At 38.2% G+C, this 21,834-nt stretch overlaps 1 protein-coding gene across 17 annotated transcripts in view; it reads left to right on the forward strand.

Annotated features, from left to right (window-relative positions):
- Positions 1-21,834, forward strand: part of eya (eya transcriptional coactivator and phosphatase 2) — a 226,846-nt gene that overhangs the window by 109,445 nt on the left and 95,567 nt on the right. For 5 of the 17 annotated variants that reach the window (XM_067133800.1, XM_067133801.1, XM_067133806.1 and 2 more), the window contains exon 1: positions 4,968-5,186. The exons of 8 other annotated variants lie outside the window; for them this stretch is intronic. In XM_067133800.1, the coding sequence (XP_066989901.1) occupies positions 5,103-5,186 (84 nt within the window). In that variant the 5' untranslated portion in view covers positions 4,968-5,102. Of the gene's footprint in view, positions 1-3,192; positions 5,187-21,834 lie in introns of those variants that run through there. 4 more of the 17 variants (XM_067133807.1, XM_067133805.1, XM_067133802.1 and 1 more) reach the window with 4 other exon arrangements.

Consider the following 21,834-nt stretch of genomic DNA (forward strand, 5'->3'; position numbering starts at 1 on the left):
TGGAGATTTGAAATCTCTGTAGAATTCGTCGATGATCAGAGAGGCTGCGGGCGCCGTGATTTACTCCGCTCCAAATGGCTGTCAAGTGTGACGTTTAAAGACTTGTTAAGCGGCGTGGCGGCGTTTGGCAACTCGTAGGAGCGAGAGGGTATATTATCTTCTTCAGAAAGTTCTATAGGAGAGTGGGCTTTCTCTCTCTCTCTCTCTCTCTCTCTCTCTCTCTCTCTCTCTCTCTCTCTGTTATGTCCTGCCATCCACTGATTGTATTAACTACCTGCTCTCTCTCTCCACTGATCTCTCTCTCTCTCTCTCTCTCTCTCTCTCTCTCTCTCTCTCTCGTCCAAATGTACACACACATCAAAACCATTAAATACGTTGTAATTCTCTCTCTCTCTCTCTCTCTCTCTCTCTCTCTCTCTCTCTCTCTCTCTCTCTCTCTCCAGAATTTACCTCTTCATATGGGTTTGTTACTTTCTCCAAATCTGTGTATACGATCATGTGATTTTCCTCTTTTCATACAAGTCTCTCTCTCTCTCTCTCTCTCTCTCTCTCTCTCTCTCTCTCTCTCTCTCTCTCTCTCTCTCTCTCTCACTGGAAGCCGAATGACTCCTTAATATAGCAAACTCTTCAAGAATCCCTCATCTTGAGCAATCTACAAAGGTGCAGTGATCAAGTGAGGCTTCGTCAACATCGAGCCAAAACATAAACAAAGATCTTCTTCTTCTTCTGCTAGATTTCGCGAAGACGCTTGGACGCTTTCTTTCGATTACCTCGATTGCTTCTCTTTCTTTTTGCTGTGTTCTTCGCGTTCTTTCGTTCATTATGTTTTTTCTTGTGTTTTCCTATTCTTTTGGTCTTTGTGTTTCTTATGTTTATTTTACTTTTCGTTACTCTTTTCATTCTTTAGTTTTATTATTGTTTTTATAATTTTCTGCTATTTATTTTCTTCATTATTTCGGCTGATTTATTCTTCTTTATCTATTCCTTTTATTTATCCATTTATTCTTACCGACTGAGTTGCTTTAAAAAATAAGGGTAATATAAAAAAAAAGGGTCTAGACAGCATGTCCCGGCTCTTGGGACATTACGTACCACCCATGAACTGGAGACCAAGGTACCTTCATTCTGCATACTCATATGTTGGGTAGTGGTGAGTGGGCTTGCCCGGGTTTGACGACGGCCATTCTAAGTACATTAACACTGCGTTTTATTATATATTCGTACTTTTAATTTTATTTTTTATTTCTATTTCAATTTTTCATTTAACCTTTCTTTTCCATTCTCACTAATTTTAATCATGCTAGATATTTTACAAGTATTTAAATCCTTTATGATAAAACAAAGTGCAAATGAAGATAATAAATAAATTTAATTGATACAAAAATAAACGTATTAATGGTGCCATCGAGAATGACTGCTCATGGTGTGAACGCAACTTGCTGACCTCAGCAGAATCGAATGGTTGTTACTGTCTTTCCCAAGAGCCAGTGACCGTCACGACTTGACCTTTATATATAACAATTATCCAAGAAGAATTTCACTACAAGATTACAGGCTCAAGCCTGTCTCAAGCCCAGATAAACGGTAGATGGTTGGTTGTATATTGTGTTAATGTTCTGATTTTAACAGTCCTTGGGCTTCTGGGGAGAGCGGCTATGTGTCTTAAAGAGGCCTTAGGACTCTGGTGCTTGCGGCAAAGATTGCAATTATAAATAAACATCCATAAGTTGTATTTTTCTTCTTCTTCTTCTTCTTCTTCTTCTTCTTCTTCTTCTTCTCCTTTCTCCCCTTCTTCTTCTTCTTCTTCCTCTTCTTCTTCTCCTTCTTCTTCTTCCTCTTCTCCTTCTTCCTCCCCTACTTCTTCTTCTTCTTCTTCTTCCTCTTCTTCTTCTCCTTCTTCTTCTTCTTCTTCTTCTTCCTCTTCTTCTTCTCGTAGCTATTGCAAGGAATCCCAGGTTCCTCTCGCGAATCAAGGTGCCCCTTGATGCTTTGAGCCGAAGGATCCATAATTAGGATCCAGAAGTAGCGCCCTTGCACAAACACATTCCGGGTAAACATTCCCTCCTCTTCGACGCCTCCATCATCCGGAGCAACAACCGCAACAGCAGGGAGGAGAACAACAACAGAGCAACAACCACCCATTTCAGCAGCAACAGCAGCCGCCATGTGGAAGCCGCTTTGTTGTATAGTAGGGAAGGAACGAGTCCACCACTAGCACAAGAGAGGCAGCAGAATGAACAATCTCGTGTGTGAGAGAGAGAGAGAGAGAGAGAGAGAGAGAGAGAGAGAGAGAGAGAGAGAGAAAAGGACGTTGTTTTGGGATAGCCTTATAGTTTCCTCACCATGTTTCTCACCCTCCCTCTCCCTCTCCCTCTCTCTCTCTCTCTCTCTCTCTCATCTTTTCCTCACCTTCTCCTGGGGTCGACCCCTACCCGTTTTCCGTCGTCGCTTCCCGCTGCCAGTTATACCAACCAGGGCATCGTTAGGCTTCCTATGCGAGAGTCCTACGAGAGTCCTACGTCTGTCTAGGGATGTTAATCACGTCCTTCAACGGCGGGACGCGTTGCAACTTAGAGTTGCACCTTGGAGTGGATTTGGGAAGAAGTTCCCCAAGGGGAGACTTTGACAACCGAAGAGATTTGGCTCCGGAGGGGAATTGGACTCGCTGGTGGCTTCTGGGAACCCCTCGGGATAACAACGCCTGTTCCTCCTCCTCCTCCTCCTCCTCCTCCTCCTCCTCCTTCTCCTCCTCCTTCCTACTCCTCCTTCCTACTCCTCCTCCTTCCACCTCCTCCTCCTCCTCCTCCTCCTGACCATCCTTCCTTAATCTCCCCTCGTGCCCGCTCCGTTTCCCCCAACCCTTGTCCTTACCCTCACTCTCTCTCTCTCTCTCTCTCTCTCTCTCTCTCTCTCTCTCTCTCTCTCTCTCTCTCTCTCTCTTCCCTTCCCCTTTCCCTTCTCACAGAGTCCTACCAGACTTGTCCCTCAGCCGGTGGTTGGTCCTCCTCCTCCTCCCCCTGTAACCCCGCCCCCTCTCTCCCCCCGCCCCTCCCAAGCGATGGCTCCTAGCAGCGCTGTGTCCCCTCCTGCCATTGGCTGACAAGGATCTGACCAGCGTGATGATTGGTGGATGGGGGCGCGCTAATCAATGATCAGGTGTCAGGGGCGCATCGTCATGGCCGTCGGAGCTTAGTCTCTTGTGACGAGTGACGGTGGATGGAGTGGTAAGAGGACGGCGGCCTAGTCTGCGGGATCTACTGCTGCAGGAGTGAGAGAGAGAGAGAGAGAAAGAGAGAAAAGAGAAAGAGAGAAGGACTCGAATACCGAAGGATACTAGAGAGATAGAGAGAGGACATGTGTCGCCAACCTCTTTGTGTTCCGCGAAGGACCTTCCTCGTCATCGTCGCCGCATTGGCGTGACTCGAACAGTGTCTTGATTTTTTTTTTTTTGGGGGCTCTCGCCGAGGGGCGTATCCTACCCATATCCTATCTGGCCTTGGATAAAGGAAGACCTGCATTATACAGAGAAGGAGGAGGTCGGAGCGGAGTGAGACTCGAGGACTGTGTGTGTGTGTGTTTTGAGGGTGACACGGATTAGGCGGTTTTCTGTGCTCGTGGCGATTTCATCCGGGGGTTTATCGAGGAAACGCGGTTTTGATGCGAAGGGGAGTCAGCCAAACGCTGCTGAAGGGATTAGAGAGGAGACAGTGACGGAAGGAGAGAGAGAGAGAGAGAGAGAGAGAGAGAGAGAGAGAGAGAGAGAGAGAGAGACTCGTGTACCTCGAGGGGGACAACGCAGAAGGATTTAACAGCCGAGTGAGTGTAGCGTAAACTCCAGGGGCCTCTCCAGTCTACAGAGAGAGAGATAGAGAGAGAGAGAGAGGGTTTTGTGTGTGTGTGTGTGCGCGCGCGCGCTCACCAACCAACCAACCAAACCAACCAACCTGCTCCTCCTCCTCCTCCTCCTCCTCCTTCTTCTTCTTCTTCTCTCCTGGTGGTTGCGGTGGGGGAAACCTGTTGTTCGAAGGTTTCGTTTTACACTCGCGGGGAACCAGAGCCTGAACCCACCTTCTCTTGGTGGTGGTACCGTCCAGAGCCAGCAGCAATACCGCCACCACCACCACCACCTCCACCAGCAGTTCTCCGACAGGGTCCAAAAAACCTTTTACTTCCAACGCAGGCGGTCACGGCAGAGGCAAGGTTCATTTTTTCCCCTCCCGGAAAACTGGAGGCTTCCGTCGGATTCCCTGGAGGCCTTTCAGCAATAGTCCTCTAGAAGAAGCAGTCGCAGAAGAAGGGTAAGAAGGAAGGTGTCCCCCAAATAACCAACGAGACTGCGACGTAGGACCTGGGCTATACCCGTCAGTGCAAGGACTCTTTTGCTAACGAAGGTACTGATTGGAATCGAGAGATTTCCCCCGGAAAACATTAAAAGATTCTGTCGGTTACCAGACCAGTTCGTCAGCAGCAGCCAGACGATTTCGTGCCTTCGTCAGGAAGGTGTTCAGGTTGTATGGACGTCCGTGAGACAAAGGGCAGAGGGCCTGGTCGTCTCGTATCAAAAGACAACAGGAGAGGAGGAAGGGAGGACTCCTGAGCTATCGCGTCGCAGCGCTGCTGGTACGCCTCCCGAAAGAACAGGTGGCTACAGTTGGGGCTTCTTCTCCTCACGCAAGAAAAAATCGTCAACAAAAACATTCCTCCTCCCTCTGCGAGGTGGAACAGTGTGCCTAAGCCTTCGCTGACAGCAACCCCGAGATTAAAAAAAGAAGGGTAAAAATCCGCAGTCGCCAGCGGTCGGGTCTTCGCGGCAGAGTGAGAGGAAAAAGATGTGAGTTCGAAGGCTCCGAAAGCTCCTCGTTTCGAAGTCCAAGAGGATCCGAGGAAGAGCCTTCGAGAGGAACTGCATAGGTCCTCAGAGACTGTCTTCGACGACAGCCAGTGAGCGGGAGGCCGTTGAATGGGGCGGCCCCATGGCATAGCGCTGTGATAAACGGTGATAGCAATTTCGTAGAGCGGAAACTATAGCAGCTGCTACTACTACTACTTCTACTTCTACTGCAGTTTTATTTAGGGCACGGGATCGATCCGAAGCAGGAAAGATGGTGTCTGTTTTACCCTCCATGGATCATACTTTTACCAGTATGGTGGACCTCAACAAGGAACAGTCCGTTCTGGATCAGCAGGTAAGGTCTAAAAGACATTTTTTTATTTTTATCTAACTTAGAATATATCTCTAATAATCCTGTCTTTAATTCCATTAGCTTAAATGAGGAGATTCTTCGCCCTAAATTTTATTATTTTACTTATTTTTCGAGTGTTGATAAATAATATTTTGTTGATACATTAAATTCCTACATGATGAACCTGTCTCTGTATTTTTTTTTTTGGGGGGCGTCTCATGCATCCAAAAGTCGCCGATGATATCACCACTTTGACTGAATTGCTTCTAAAATCATATTATGACGTCTTGCATTTTGTAAAGTTATTGTAAAACAGCTCTGTAACTTCTCTCGACTAGAAAATAAAAACATAAAAATATCTGATACAAGACACTCTCTTATGATAGCTGTTTTTTCTCGTTAGAAATTATATGCAATGATGCGATTATAATTAAAAAATTACATATGTGATGCATCCCAGGGTAAGCAACTTTTAAATAGGAGAAATTGCTTTTGAATTTTCAAGGCTTCTGTTTACACATAAACAGAAATTAAGAGCGGCTGCGTTCAACTGGGACCTTCAAGATGGCTGTAATCTGTTCGTGTGCTCCTTCGTTTGAAAATATATTCGGAGGCAAAAAATTTCAAAGAATGTAATTTCCTTGAGGCGAGATATTGAATAAGTAAAAATTCCCTGAGCCTAAATATATATATTTGATGAAAGATATTTGCTAATTGAAGTATACTTAATTTTTGTCGAGGTTTAGATAATATAATTTTTGTGGGACATTGAATTATATATATATATATATATATATATATATATATATATATATATATATATATATATATATATATATATATATATATATATATATATATATATATATATATATATATATATATATATATATATAAACTTGACAAACCAATTTGATGTAGATTTTGGAGTAAATATCTATAAAGGCTAATTCTTAATTTATAGACCATTTTACAGGAACGTCAAATACATCTAGACAAAATTCCCATCTTGCTATCGGTTCCTTTTCCTTTGGGAAATTCTATTGTACAAGAAATATGACCATAAATTATTCCAGTAGTTTTTAAAAATACTTTAATAGTAAGTGATATCCTGAACATGAACATTTTCAGTAGTTTTTACTATTTTTCAACAAAAGTTCGAAGGCGCGTCGTAGTGCATTACCACAAAAGACAAACCATTCATTAAGGCTTTCAGAATAGGTCACTATGCTGCTGGCGGTAATTTTATTTATGCATTTTTAAATTTTATTCCTGCACGGATAAGTGCATCCTATGAGACCAGTTGTGCAGTCTGAGTTTCAGACCAGACTGGACCTCTTAGAAAATTAGGGGAAAATACAAGTTTTAAAAGTTATTTGTAAGGGTATGGAGCTCAATATATATATATATATATATATATATATATATATATATATATATATATATATATATATATATATATATATATATATATATATATATATATATATATACATACACACACACACACACACACACACACACACATCTAAGTGAAACAGACATTATATGAATTTATCAGATAAACTAACCAAAAATATAACTGATAAATGAGAAAGTTCCATTTAATCTCATCTCTCCAGAATAAAACTAAAATATTAACTTTATACAAGAGACACAACACGAGATTCTCGCGTTTAATTGTTATCTCTTCCTCTCAAAAAAAAAAAAAAAAAAAGGACAGTATCGTATTGTTAGCGATTATTGATCGAATTACACTTTTTGCGTCGTACGTCATGGAATGATCAAGCGGTATTTTTTCATTTTGCCGCCGTAATAATTACGTATTATTTATGGCAAATTACGTTTGATATGTTGTTCCATACGGCCTCATGTTATTATTATTAATATTATTTATCTTAACGGTAATGCAATTTAATTTTTTTCTTAATATTTTTAATTAATAATATTGTGATTGTTATCATTACTGATTGTTATTGTTGTGTTTCTGTATTCAGTACAAGATTGCTTATAAGATTGGATAACATTGTGCTTTAAATATTAATTCTCATTCACTATTTAAACAAAGAATATTTATTTAGAGGCTTCAAATAAAGGAGAAAGTGTTTTGATTGTCATTGAGGGCGAAAACGTTGTCCGTATTCATGCAATAAAATTTAAGACTTAATATAAAGTTGTTTCTGTTTTTCGGTTGGAACTGGGATTGTGGTGGCCATATAATTAAAAAGATTAAAGTACAGAATTTTAATTAAAATCTAATATTCATATTTCAGTGTGGTTTTTGAAGTTTAAGAAAGTCTCCACGTTTTATAAGATTGAATTTGGTTTATATTAAAGCAATGATTTTCAGTTTTCATTATGAAAATGTTCCATGTTTATGGCATCTATTTTGTGTATATTATTTATATGAATTTATTTATGGAAATCTTCCTTGTATATTAAATTAAATAAAATTATCTTTCACCATTTATAGGCTAAAGACTGAGAGGTTTTTGAGAACAGTTCTTTTCAGCGCATCCAGATGCATTAAAATAAAGATTCAAGTGTGTCTTTATCAAAACCTGAAAATATGTTTATAAATGCATATTGAAATATTGCTGTAATAAATAAAGACTGATGCTTTATAATGTGTGAGACGATACATATGAGTCTTTATAGATTAAAACGTACACATGAGTTAATTTTTCATTGTGCATTAAAAATCGTATTTTGTTCCGCTCTGAAGAGATATTTCAGGTCATATTTTCATTAAACCTTTTGAAAACTCGTCAAAATAATTAGAATTGCTATATGTTCGTCCAGTATTAATTTAGCATTTACCTGCATGAGATTATTTATAAAATAGTTTAAACTATAATATTCATATTTCTATTCGAGAATTGTCCACCGAAGATTTTCTTTAATAAAAGTAACTATAAAAAAATAGTTATTTGTGAGAAATTATTACTGCTAACCATAGAGCCAATTTACATTTGAAATTTTGAGTACCAAATAGTCCTTTGATCAATATCAACCATATATATAAATTTTCTGCGAATATATTTTAGGTTAGAAATCTTGCTCTACAATTTCGAGCGAGATTTGTTTAAATCACTATTATTATTGATTGTAGCAGAAGTTTCAGTAATAATAATAATAATAATAATAATAATAATAATAAAATAATAATAATAATAATAATAATAATAATAATAATAATAATAATAATTAAAAGCCACAGTGTGTTGAAAATATTTATATTTTTAACTCTGTGACTTTTAATTGTCAATAATAATAATAATAATAATAATAATAATAATAATAATAATAATAATAATAATAATAATAATAATAATAATAATTGTGGCCTAGGCAAGACTGCACAGTACAAGTAATTAGCAAATAATTTGAAATAGGACATATGCGTGTTAAATATTAAATACAGAAAAAAGGATAGAATTAATATAATCAATATGAAGAATTCACTCACAGATGTTCTTTTCAGCATCATAATTTTAATGAAAATTTGCAATCAGATGCATTCTTATATACGTATACATGTTCGTATAACGAATATACATCTCAATATGCATACATAGCTTCTGGCAAATTTATTCACTACGCGTAGACACACGTGTTTGGGTCATATCAGAAATGGGCATCGATGCCCACGCCCTAATTAACCCGTCGAACTGCAGGCTCGTGTCGAATTTGCCCCAAAAACTGACCCCCCCAGGGGCCGCGCTAATCCTGACCCGTTTGTCTCCAGTTCGAGCTAATCCGAACCAGCCATTGTGGCTGTTTTCTAGAGGATTACCTTCTTGGGATTTATCAAAAGGGTTAATCCTTTAATCCGGTCTCTTTGGGATAATTACAAAGCGGAGGAAAGATCTCTCTATCCTTAAAAATCGGTTTTTGTATCATTTTAATGAAGAAATTTATCGTGTACTTGGTTGTCAGTCGACTCTGTGGGTTAACATTGAGTCTGAAAGACTCTCTCTCTCTCTCTCTCTCTCTCTCTCTCTCTCTCTCTCTCTCTCTCTCTCTCTCTCTCTCGCCAGACATTCAGTAAGTACAAGAAACGAAAATATCCTTCTTAATACCAGGTAAAGTTGTTGGCATTAGGAAAACTGTTGTGACCTATAAACCTGACCTGGTTTGACCCCACCTGCTTGAAAAACAATCCAGGTTTTCCCACACTGATAATCAATGCCCATACCAGTGCCCAGTTTGCCCCAGAATTTCTGTATACATTAAACAGATGAGTTACCACCTGGAACCCTTTCAGATTCGTTTCATCTTAGCGAAAATCCTTGGGCATTTTGATAGTACCCTGTTAATGCGGGGTACTGGTACGTTTTGGGTGTGATCTGTAGGCTATCTGCGTTCTCTTGGGGCCACACCCTTATTCCTAGGTGTTGAGAGAGAGAGAGAGAGAGAGAGAGAGAGAGAGAGAGAGAGAGAGAGAGAGAGAGAGAGAGAGAGAGAGAGAGATTTGGCGATGTTAATGCAGAAAAATTTGCCTTTAATTGCATTTTTTAAAATTACATTTATACACGACTGTACGAGAGAGAGAGAGAGAGAGAGAGAGAGAGAGAGAGATCTGGCTATGTAGCATTTAAATACGTTTTTATTTTTAAAAATTACATTCATACACAAAAGAACATTTTAGGAAATTGTGTGTTTTGGAGAGAGAGAGAGAGAGAGAGAGAGAGAGAGAGAGAGAGAGAGAGAGAGAGAGAGAGAGAGAGAGAGAGAGAGAGAGAGAGGATGTGTCTGTGTTGGGGAGTAGGACTAACTACATTCTCAGGAAAAAAATCTTTATGAGAGAGAGAGAGAGAGAGAGAGAGAGCTCGCGTGTAATTAATCATCCAATCCGTAATATAAACCAGAGGATGGTAGTTGATTACAATCATAATTTAAATTAATTGTTTGTCTAATTGTCACTTGGAGCTTCTGCTTCGAGGTCCCTCCCGTTGCTCTTGAAGACAGATTAATTTCATATTTTTTATTTGAACAGTTTTCGATTTTTTTACAGTTTTTATTCTGGATGGTGGTGGACGAGGCGTGTTTATCTTTCTAGAGTTATTTTGTAAATTGGGAAGGGTATGTAATTTGGACTTATGGATCAACTGAATAATTTTATTTAGGACTTATGGAAATCAACTGAATAATTTTAATTTTTCATTTTATAGTTTTCGATTTTTTAAAGGTTTCATTTTGGATGGTGGACAAGAGTTTGAACTTGCAAAGTTTTTGAATTTGGGAAGGATAAGCAAAATTTTTTAATTTTTTGTTAATATCAAATATTTTCGTTTTCTTAAAATTTGAATATATTTTAATTTCTCGTTCAAACTGAAGATTATCGAACCCTAAAATTCTGTGCAATTTGTACTTATGGATAAACTGAATAACTTATTTAAGAAGTACATTGTTTAAACTCGAGACTTTGAGTTTGAATTTAAACAATTTCATTTTCTTAATATAAACAAACTGAAACTTAGCAACCCCAAAAATTTGGGGAAGAGTATGCGACATGGACTTATGGACAAAATAATAATTTTAAAAGGAATAAAGAGTTTATTTTTTATTCCAAATTTTGAGTTTGAAGACAAAAATAATTTTTTTGTTATATTAAGAAACCGAAAATATTTTGTCATTTTGTTTTTGTCTTCAAAAACAAAATGGCAAAACATTTTCATTTTCTTGATATAGCAAAAAAGTTGAAATATATTTTAATAATCAGCCTCAAAAATACTCCCCACTGTACAGTAAAACAAAATAATTGTGTTCATATATTTTTTTCTGTGAGTAACAACGATTATATGCGTGAATTCAAACAAAGTCTGTATTTGCCTTCCACCAACCCGGGATTAGCCTTTGTCATCATTTGCACTTATATACAGAAAGAAGTTACCTTGGTCTGAGTTTAGAGACGGTACGTGACGTCCCTAGGATGGGGACTTGTAGTCTCGACATTCTCTTATATTACTGTCTTTCGTGACATAATGTTATGCTATGGCGTTTGATGTTAATATTACTTGTCATTAAATCAATTTCCTGGTTGATGTAATTCACAAAAAAACCAAAGAATTCCCAGAATTCCCAATTCAGATTCCCATTATCCTCTCTTATAAAATGATCTATTGGATTTTTCCTGGTTCATGTGATTCACAAAAAACTGAAGAATTCCCAGAATTCCCAATTCAGATTCCCATTGTTCCCTCTGATTCCCACACCCCATTCCCTCTTAAATTCCCTTGACTCACAAAAATATATATTGTTAAGCATTCTAAGACAAAAAAAAAAAAAATTAGAAGAAATTAGAATTTCCAAAACCCAATTTCAGTTGACTGTCAAGTAAACATTCAATAAAAAAAAAAACTATTAAGAATTAGCTAAATGTCCCTTCAGTAAATAAATTTATAAAAAAGGAATTATTTCAATGATAAACATACAATAAGTATTTATTAGATCTGAATTTAAAAGAAAAAGCCTTAAAAATTTTTTAATAAAGATATGCTAAAAATTCTGATATAGATAGAATATGTAGATATAGAAAAGGATTAAAACAGAGAGAGAGAGAGAGAGAGAGAGAGAGAGAGAGAGAATATGTAGTTATAGAGAGAGAGAGAGAGAAAACAGAGAGAGAGAGAGAGAGAGAGAATATGAGAGAGAAAGAGAGAGAGAGAGAGAGAGAGAGAGAGAGAGAGAGAGAGAGAGAGAGAGAGAGAGAGAATTCTAATACAGACAGAATATACAGATATAGAGAAAGAGATTAAACTAGAGAAAGATAAATAAGAGAGAGAGAGAGAGAGAGAGAGAGAGAGAGAGAGAGAGAGAGAGAGAGAATTTAAATTCCTCTCTCACGGGAAAATATCTGCGAGTAATTAGAGGAATTGTGATACGACTGACGTTTGTGTACCCACAATGCATTTTTGTGTCGCTCGTAAGCTTGCGATGTTGAATTCCCTCTTTTTTTTTCTCTCCACGTCTTATTTATTATTATTTTTTGTTTTTGTTTTTCTGTGCCTCCGCTGTTCTCAAGAGGGTTGGTAATTATTCATTTATTTGAGTGTTTCTTTGTGTTTGTTTATTTATTTATTGAGTTTCGCCATATTTTTCTAGCTGCGTTTTGTTATTTTTCATATAGTTCTCTGGGCGCCTTTGTGCTCAAGCCAAGTAAATGTTTTTGTATGTATTTATATTTTAAATTGATTTATTTATCTGTTTATTTACTTTGTTACTGATTGCCTTAGTTATTTTTATTCGCTTTTCGCGACATTGTGTTATTGAATTTATTTTTTTATTTTCATTCTCCTTCACTCTACAGCGTCTAAGTACTTTATGTATTTTTATTTATCTATTTATTTATTTATGTATTTATTTATTTATTTATTTATTTATTGACTTTCTGTAAGATTTTGTCGTCTAATTTTGTGTTTTTCCAATTTTTATCTATTTATTTATTTTTATTTATTTAATATATTGATTTTATTTAAATTTCTAGTGTCCAATTTTGTGTTTCTCAATTTTTTTTTTTTTCAATGATTCTGCTAATACCAAACTGGTTAAATATATAATTTACTGCAAAATTATTCAAAATTTCTATTAAATTTTTCAAAATGTATCGTGTATTTTGAATCTTCTTTTTCCATTACTTTCTTTGTTTCTTCTTTTTTTTTAATCATTCACGTATTAATTTCATCATTAGCATATTAATTTTACACTTCTTAAATCTTTTAGTTTGACTTAAAAGCCATTTATTTAGTTTGACTTAAAAACCATTTATTAATCTATTTGCCTATTATACTTTTATCCGTTTGCCTTTTCACTTTTTGGGACATAAAATAATAATAATAATAATAATAATAATAATAATAATAATAATAATAATAATAATAATAATAATAATAATAATAGTAGAATGCCTTTTAACTTTTGTCTGTGATACCAATTATAATTATCACTATCAATCAGATTTCTTTGCATATGTAATTGCAATAATAACACCAACCTCATTATATTTAATCACGGAATTTACGTCGTCCACAAACGTATTCATTACCTTCATTATCACCCCTCAATCACCATTGCACACCATCAGATAGCCACCGTCACTATAATTAGGAGATAGTGAATATCCTTCCCTTGGGCGATAAGGATAAAACCAACCGCAAAATATATGCAAAGCGAAATTATTCATTTTTCGGGGGTACGGAGGGACCATCGCGTATACGCTGTGTACCGTGATGAGTGATGCCCAGGGCCACGTGATCTTATCTTGGGTAGGGTGCCGTGTGATCTTATTTTCGGGTGGTCTTAGGGTGGGATAAATGTGTATGTGTGTGTATGTATATATATTCATCTATAAAATTAGATTCACAAATGAAAGCCAAATGTTAACCCAATGTTTATAAAAATGAAAATATATTCCTGTAAAATTCATCTCTGTTCAGACGGATTGTCTGCTCTCAGAAGCAGAATTCTCACCCAATTGACCAGACTTGGCAGATTCTCATATTTCTCATCCTGTCAATACTTTCTGGTCGGGTCATCGTTGTTTGACCCTGGTGTTGTTTTCCAGTTTATTGTTGTTGTGCTGTTTGTAATCCGCTTGGAGAGATCATTGTTTTTGGTGTTGTTTTGATTGTTGTTTCGCCTGTAAACAAAACAAGATAAATCGTATTCATTTACTTCATATCAAAATCAGGTTATTGGTGTTGTTCCTATCCAGGAGACCATATAACTGTTGTTTTCACAGCTTGTTGTTTCTGATGTTGTTTGCTTTGTTGTTTAGTTGCTCTCGTGCTCTACAAACAGTCCCTGAAAAAAAAAATTTTGTAACAAGCGAGAAATGTTATGTTATACTTCTACAAACAATTTTACCTAATTCATTAGTTTGTCAATGTTACTATAATTGAACCCACGTGACATTCAAAGGGATTTAATATCTTTTATTTAATTACTATTGTTCTTCTTGGTTTTAGGCCTCATTTGCACCCATTCCCGATCACACAAGATCAGTAAAGTCTGTGGAAAATATTTGCCGTTTTATTGATGCTCTCAACTAGTTATTTAGTTAAGTTATTTACTAATTATTTAACGATTTAATAAACAAATAAATAAATGGGTAATAATAATAATAATAATAATAATAATAATAATAATAATAATAATAATAATAATAATAATAATAATAATAACAAGCAATTAGTTACTAACATTCACTCAAAATAAACAAAACAAAATAATAAAATGACGACAAGAAGAATACCCATCACCATCAGCTCGAACCTCTTTCGAATGCGGTGGAAAATCTCAAACGACGCCCATCTGCCCACGGAGTTGAAGGTGCCGTTTTCGCGCCATCACGGGGCCTAATAAACACGAGATGGAGGCACTACCAAAACCTCTCCCCTCTGGTTAGGAAAGTTCTCCATCAAGACACAGGCGACTCTATCTCTCTCCTGTTCATCGCGTGTCTGCCCGGCACCAGTGCCACATTCATCCTAGGTTCCACGGACGGCTACTCCTATCCCCCTACCTTCTCTCTCTCTCTCTCTCTCTCTCTCTCTCTCTCTCTCTCTCTCTCTCTCTCTCTCTCGTAATATATTTATATATACATATATATAAGATATTTCACCTTTCAATCAACAATAGAACACAACTGTGTAAAGAAATCTTATTATTATTATTATTATTATTATTATTATTATTATTATTATTATTATAATACAACCCATGATTTGAAACGAGTCAGATATTAATAACATTATCATTACGGCAATAACTATATTTAGCCCATCCGTATGCAGCTGATTACATATTCAAAGCACTTCTTAAGACGACGCTTCCAGGAATATCTAAAATATAACCCACAGAGAGAGAGAGAGAGAGAGAGAGAGAGAGAGAGAGAGAGAGAGAGAGAGAGAGAGAGACTTACAAGGTCATGGGGAGAGAGAGGGAGAGAGAAAATAAGGACTTTTAGGGAGTCCGTGCCTCAAAAATAACCGTCAGTGCAACACTGCATTTCACGAATGCCGTAATATCTCTTGGTATGCGGACGGAGGTCCCACCAAATAAGGGTCAAATTAGGACCTGAATTCAAATTAGTCTCCCATTTGGTTGTCTTGAGTTTTTCAAATATTTATTTCCCATTGACTTTCCTTCGTAATTCCCCAGAGAACGAGTGAAATATATTATTATTGTTATTTTATATTTCTTTCCTCGTTTTAAAATGCGAGATAGACGTTCATATGATTTGTTTATTATTGGTCGATTTGAAATCAAATTCTGGCAGTCGATGTCCCCCGAATGACTAAAGTCCGGTCTGATTGGGGTGTCTATGGCCGGACAAATATGCGTTTGGTGGTCAAGATATCGGGCGTTTTACCTTAAATAATCATAGTTCTAATCATAAATTTAATTCTTTATTTACTCTATTAAATAGTAATAGTAAACTGAATGACAGGAATCTGATGTATAGAGAAAATATATGAATATTAGATACTCAACTAAGATCTCTAACAAAAACTCCGGTTGGTACACCTGCCCCACATTAGGTTGGCACACCTGCGCCAGCATGTGAAAGCGTCCTTTGACTGGACCAGAGTATAAACAAACGCACAGGATCTTTGCCACATTCTTGTACACATGTGCACTTACACGTGTACATGTGTACGGGGTCTTTTGTACATCGGTGGTATGCATATCATGGCGTGAGATAACCTCGACATAATGGAAGTTTATCTGAATTATTTATTGAAGACTGGCTGGTAGCTGTTTGGAGATAAGGCTTATCATTTAGGTCGTTGAACTAGTCTGTATTCTAATCTGGAGGGCGACGGGAGGGGCATGTAATGTACCCAAGACTGTATAGCAAAGTTAAAAACTAGATAATTGAATTTAGCCTCTATGAATTTGCAAGGATTCTTAAAGTAATCACAAAAGTTGGGTATTGTCTCTCACTTATTAATGATTATCAATTGACGTATTGTAGGGATTCTCACAACATTACACTAAATAATGAAGTGTTGATTCTCACTTAAAATGATTATTTACTGAGAGATTGTAGTGATTCTCACGTGATTTCATAACTCCCCAAACCCAGGTAGAGCTTGTAGTGATTCTCTTTTAAGTAGCTGAATTTAGAGAAGAGAAACATTATCCCTTGCTCTGACAACAATCCTCAGTAGTGATTCTCAAATACCTAAAAAAAAAAAAAACGTACATTATCTCTCACTTTGTAACGATTCTCAAACAGCTAGCAGCTCCCCTTTGATGACGTCACGGCATCACAAGCTAATATTTACCCTGTCAAAGAGACGGTCCTTCTTTATTTCCGACGTTTACCAACTAATAAATGTCTGTCGAGCTCTGACAAGAGGAACATTTTCTTCACGGGCATTTTGCTGCCCTAAGTGCCAGCAGCGGTGGCACTGACGTCTTCCTTGACCCCTCTCTCTCTCTCTCTCTCTCTCTCTCTCTCTCTCTCTCTCTCTCTCTCTCTCTCTCTCTCTCCGTGTGAGAAGTATATCATTGTTCGCGGCGGTTGATTGACCGTTGTAGATCACAGCTCGGGTGTATAAATGGAGAGAGAGAGAGAGAGAGAGAGAGAGAGAGAGAGAGAGAGAGAGAGAGAGAGAGAGGGGAGGGAGAGAGAGAGAGGGGGGGGGTGGGGGCGATTTAATTGAAATTTTTTCAATCCAGTTGGGTGGGAGAATGTCGTATCGAGGTCTCACCTTCTTAATTAGTGTATACTTCTCTCTCTCTCTCTCTCTCTCTCTCTCTCTCTCTCTCTCTCTCTCTCTCTCTCTCTCTCTTTTACCAAAGCTGTGATTTCCGAGAGAGAGAGAGAGAGAGAGAGAGAGAGAGAGAGAGAGAGAGAGAGAGAGAGGTAAATTAACAAGAACTTTATCCATATTAAAATCAAATTACCTAACCCGTAAAGAGAAAGTTGAATATCATAAACTTGTTCGTTGGGAATGATGAAGTTGTGTCGGCTAATTACAGTAGAAAGGCTGAAGTTCACGAAGTTGAGGGACAGGGAGAAACCTGAAGTTATTTCAGCTCAGAAAATGCTGAAGTTCACTTTCAGAAGTTTAAAGAAAGCCGAAGTTAATCCGAGGAAGCTTTAGAGAAAGGTGGAGTTAGATAAGCTATTTTTATTTATTTATCTTTTGACAAAATTTGGCTCAGAATGTGGCAGCCTTATGCCAGCACAAGTCCTTGCTTAATAACAGTCAGTAAATGAGATTCAGACGAATAAGGGGCTTACTATGGACCTCCGGACGCTGCAAACCAACCTAGATGATTGTTAATTTAACCTAGCGGTGTAAGTAGAAATGGGACACGATAGAACAAAGGGCTTCAGTGAAATTAAATACTCTATTAAGTGTCATTAACAGCACTTAGGTCGGTTTTTCTTGTCATTAAAGAAGATTAGTGTGTATCTACTTATGTTCTTTAATTAAAGAATATAAATGCGTCGATTTTGTAACCTAGGGGTCAGTACGTTAAGTTGCAACAAGATACAGATTTTCGAAAATTAAAAAAAATCTATAAATTCATGTAGGACATTTGTCGAATATTGGAATATTAATGCTGAAATTGTAAAATCATTAACAAAAATGTTCTTAGGGATGTTAATTCATAACAGTACTAAGAAAGAAACATCTTATGAAGGAGACAAAGACTTATAAACACAGCCATTGCAAAGCTGAATGAAACTGGGTGAGAGAGAGAGACGAACCAAAACCTTCCTTACATAAGCAGGACACAGCACAGGCTCCCGTCGCGTCAGACAGACAGATAGAAGAAGAAGAAGAAGAAGAAGAAGAAGAAGAAGAAGAAGAAGAAGAAGAAGAAGAAGAAGAAGGAGAAAACAGTCAAGGTTTAGTGTAACCACATCTTTCCATCGACAGCTGCCGTATGGATTATGGCGGACGCTGATTGTTTGGCGAAGACGAGAATATATTATCAACGAGATGGTTGACGGAGCTATGTCTTTGTGTCTTCGGAGCCTCGGGATTCGTTCGGGACGTTATGAAGTTCGCGTCTCGGTATTCCGAGCCTCGAGGAAATGGATGCGAGATGGTTATTTAATTCATTTTTTCTGGAATTTTATGGAGGCGGTTTTAAACTGTTTCAAGAGGTTTTTAACTGTATTCGAAGCTTCAGAAATGTTTAGTAGAATGTTCCGAACTGTATTCGAAACTTGGAAATGTTTAGGGAAAGGTCTCAGACTGTATTCGAAGCTTCAGACATACAGTATTTATCAGGATGTCTCAAACTGTTCGACAGCCGGGAATGCTAAGGAAATAGTTTCACATTGTAGTCTAAGGCTTCTGAAATACTATTATTTCTCTTCATTATGTTTTGAAACGCAACACTTTAGAGGCCACTTTCTAAAAAAAACAGGCCAACAAAGTAACTTTTTCTAGCCCAGGCTCGAAGAAAAGCCAGGAACACAGAAACAAGTAGAAAATTCCAAAACTGGCCGCACAGAGAAAGAATCAGCTCCTGATTGACAGGAAGCCAGCTGGCACTGCCAATCTGGCACTATTCCCTTAATGACCGGCTGAGAGCCAGTAGACACTATTCTTCTGATGCCACCCTTTGAATGACTGGCTAGAGCAGAAAGGTATTTCCCCTTCTGGCGCCACTCATTTGAAGACTGGCTGAGAACCACAGCCATTACTCCTCCAGCTCCACCCTCCTCGAAGACTGGATGAGAACTGGAAGGCGGTACCCTTCTGGAACCACACATTGAAGACTGGTTGAAGATCTAAAGGCTCTACCATTCTAGCGCCAGTCCTCTAAAGACTGGATAAGAACTGGCAAGTGCCAGCCTTCTGGCGCCAAAGAACCAAGAGTTAGCCACTGCCTTTTTGGCGCCAAAGAACCAGGAGGTACTGCCTTTCTAGCGCCGAAGAACCAGGAGGTTCTTCCTTTTTGGCGCAAAAGAACCAGGAGGTACTGCCTTTCTAGCGCCGAAGAACCAGGAGGTTCTTCCTTTTTGGCGCCAAAGAACCAGGAGGTACTGCCTTTTTAGCGCCAGCCCTTCAAAGATTGGCTGAGAACCAGGAGGTACTGCCTTTCTAGCGCCAGCCCTTCAAAGATTGGCTGAGAACCAGGAGGTACTGCCTTTCTAGCGCCAGCCCTTCAAAGATTGGCTGAGAACCAGGAGGTACTGCCTTTCTAGCGCCAGCCCTTCAAAGATTGGCTGAGAACCAGGAGGTACTGCCTTTCTAACGCCAAAGAACCGGGAGGTACTACCTTTCTAGCGCCAACCCTTCAAAGATTGGCGGAGAACCAGGAGGTACTGCCTTTTTGGCGCCAAAGAACCAGGAGGTACTGCCTTTTTGGTACCGAAGAACCAGGATGTACTGCCTTTTTAGCGCCGAGTAACCAGGAGGCACTGCCATTTTGGCGCCAAAGAACCAGGAGGTACTGCCTTTTTGGAGCCAACCTTTTAAAGACTGGCTGTGAATTAGGAGGTACCGACTGTCTAGCGCCAACCTTTGAAAGACTGGCTGAGTACCAGGAGGTACTTCCTCTCTAGAGCGCCAACCCTTTAAACAATAGATGAGAACGAGGAGGTACTGCCTGTCTAGCACAAAAGAACCAGGAAGTACCACCTCTCTAGCTCCAACCCTTCAAAGAAAGGGGAAAATCTCGATTCCTTCGGGAGTATTGTCCGTCAACGAATCGTCACCTGATGGTAAATATAGCTCTATTAATGAAGGGAGATTCCCGAATGCCATTCCTATAACCAGTAGGGCGTATCCTACTTATCTCGTTTAGTATGTGTAGGATTTGTGAAGGATGCGCTCCGTGGCGTATGCCTCAATTAGAGACAGTCCTGTCGGGATTGTAACAGAGTATCGCTTGTTCTCTCTCTCTCTCTCTCTCTCTCTCTCTCTCTCTCTCTCTCTCTCTCTCTCTCAAGTCGGTATTTGTCGTTTTACTGATTATGATTTCGATACTGAGATAAAATTTATATTCGTGCATTATTATTATTATTATTATTATTATTATTATTATTATTATTATTATTATTATTATTAGGATCTTGAACTCAGGATAATATTAGGTTCATTTATTATTATTATTATTATTATAACATATAAAATAACTTTTCATCACAACCATTACGTTTAATATAAACACCAATCTGACGAAGAAATATCATAAACTCATAAACAGTTCTCGTGTTTGTGTGTGTATGTGTGGAAAAAAAATCACGACACTAACAGGGCTTGCAAAGTGGCTAGGAAAGAGAACAAACACGCAGGTACTCATCGGGCAAAGCCAGCGCGCCCCAAAGGGCATGGCCTAAGTCCCCCCGAAGTCATGCCCTGAGGCGAGGTTCCAGAGCCCGTTCTGTTCGCTGGGTTTAAGGGTTTGTTGTAATGATGTTGATGTTAGTAACGAGCTTTGGGGATTTAGTGGTTGAGGTGCTTGCCCTGGCTGTGAGAGAGAGCGGGGTTATGCGCGTCGTCTTATAATAATAATAATAATAATAATAATAATAATAATAATAATAATAATAATAATAATAATAATAATAATTTTTGTTTATACACTAATTATTGGTTCAATTTTTTAGGATTTTCTTTATTTATTTACCTTTTTTATTCATGTTTTCTGTACTTCGTGCCTTTATGCCTTAGGAAATGTTGTAAATATATATATACATAGTATATTTTGTGTGTGTGCGCGTGCGCAATGTATTCCCATACGCACATCGAAATTCCCTCAGACGAATTAAAAAGTTGTATAAGCCTTGACAACAGGGGCGAAATTCGGGAACACACGGGAACCATAATACGTTCACGGCCGGAATATTCACAATGCGGCGTAAAATGTGGGGGAACAGAGAGAGAGAGAGAGAGAGAGAGAGAGAGATGGAGAAACAGATAAAACGGAGAAAGACGAAAGTAGGAAGAGGATGAAAAGAAAAAGAAGATTTCAAGAGCGGAGATAAATGCAAAGATTGTCTCTTTAATTAGAGGGCAGAATATCCGCTCGGCTCCTCATCATTTTCGACAAGTCTTAAGATGATTCGCCCCGTTGCCGACGTGGGAGGTTTGTTCTGCTCAAAGGACTCGTTAGAGAGGTTGGCTGGCGCTTGCTTGTGTGTGTTTGTGTGTTTGTGTGTCGTAGTTTTTTCTCTCATTTTTTTAGGTTTTTTTTTTTTTGAGGGGGGGGGATGTTTGTTCCTCTGGGTACAATTGTTAGGCCTTTAATGTGGTTTGTTTTTATAGTTTCTTAGTGTACTTGGTACACTGTTTGTTTGTGTGGTGCATTCCTTGTTTGTGTGGTAAATTGTTTCTGTGGTACACATAAGTTTGCGCGGTATCTTGTCACTTTGCGCGGTACATCCATGGTCTATTTGGTACATTCTCTGCTTGCGAGGTACAATGTTTGTGCGGTGCATTCCTCGTTTGTGTGGTTAATTTCGTCTGTGGTACATCTAAGGTTCCGCGGTACCTTGTCATTTTGCGTGGTACATTCATGATCTACGCGGTATATTCTTGGTTTGCGAGGTACAGTGTTTGTTTGTGTGCATTTCTCGTTTGTGTGGTAAATTGTCTGTGGTACATTTAAGTTTGCGCGGTACCTTGTCATTTTGCGTGGTACATTCATGGTCCATGCGGTACATTCT

The sequence above is a fragment of the Macrobrachium rosenbergii genome, chromosome 34 (assembly GCF_040412425.1).
Source record: "Macrobrachium rosenbergii isolate ZJJX-2024 chromosome 34, ASM4041242v1, whole genome shotgun sequence".
Lineage (NCBI taxonomy): Eukaryota > Metazoa > Arthropoda > Malacostraca > Decapoda > Palaemonidae > Macrobrachium > Macrobrachium rosenbergii.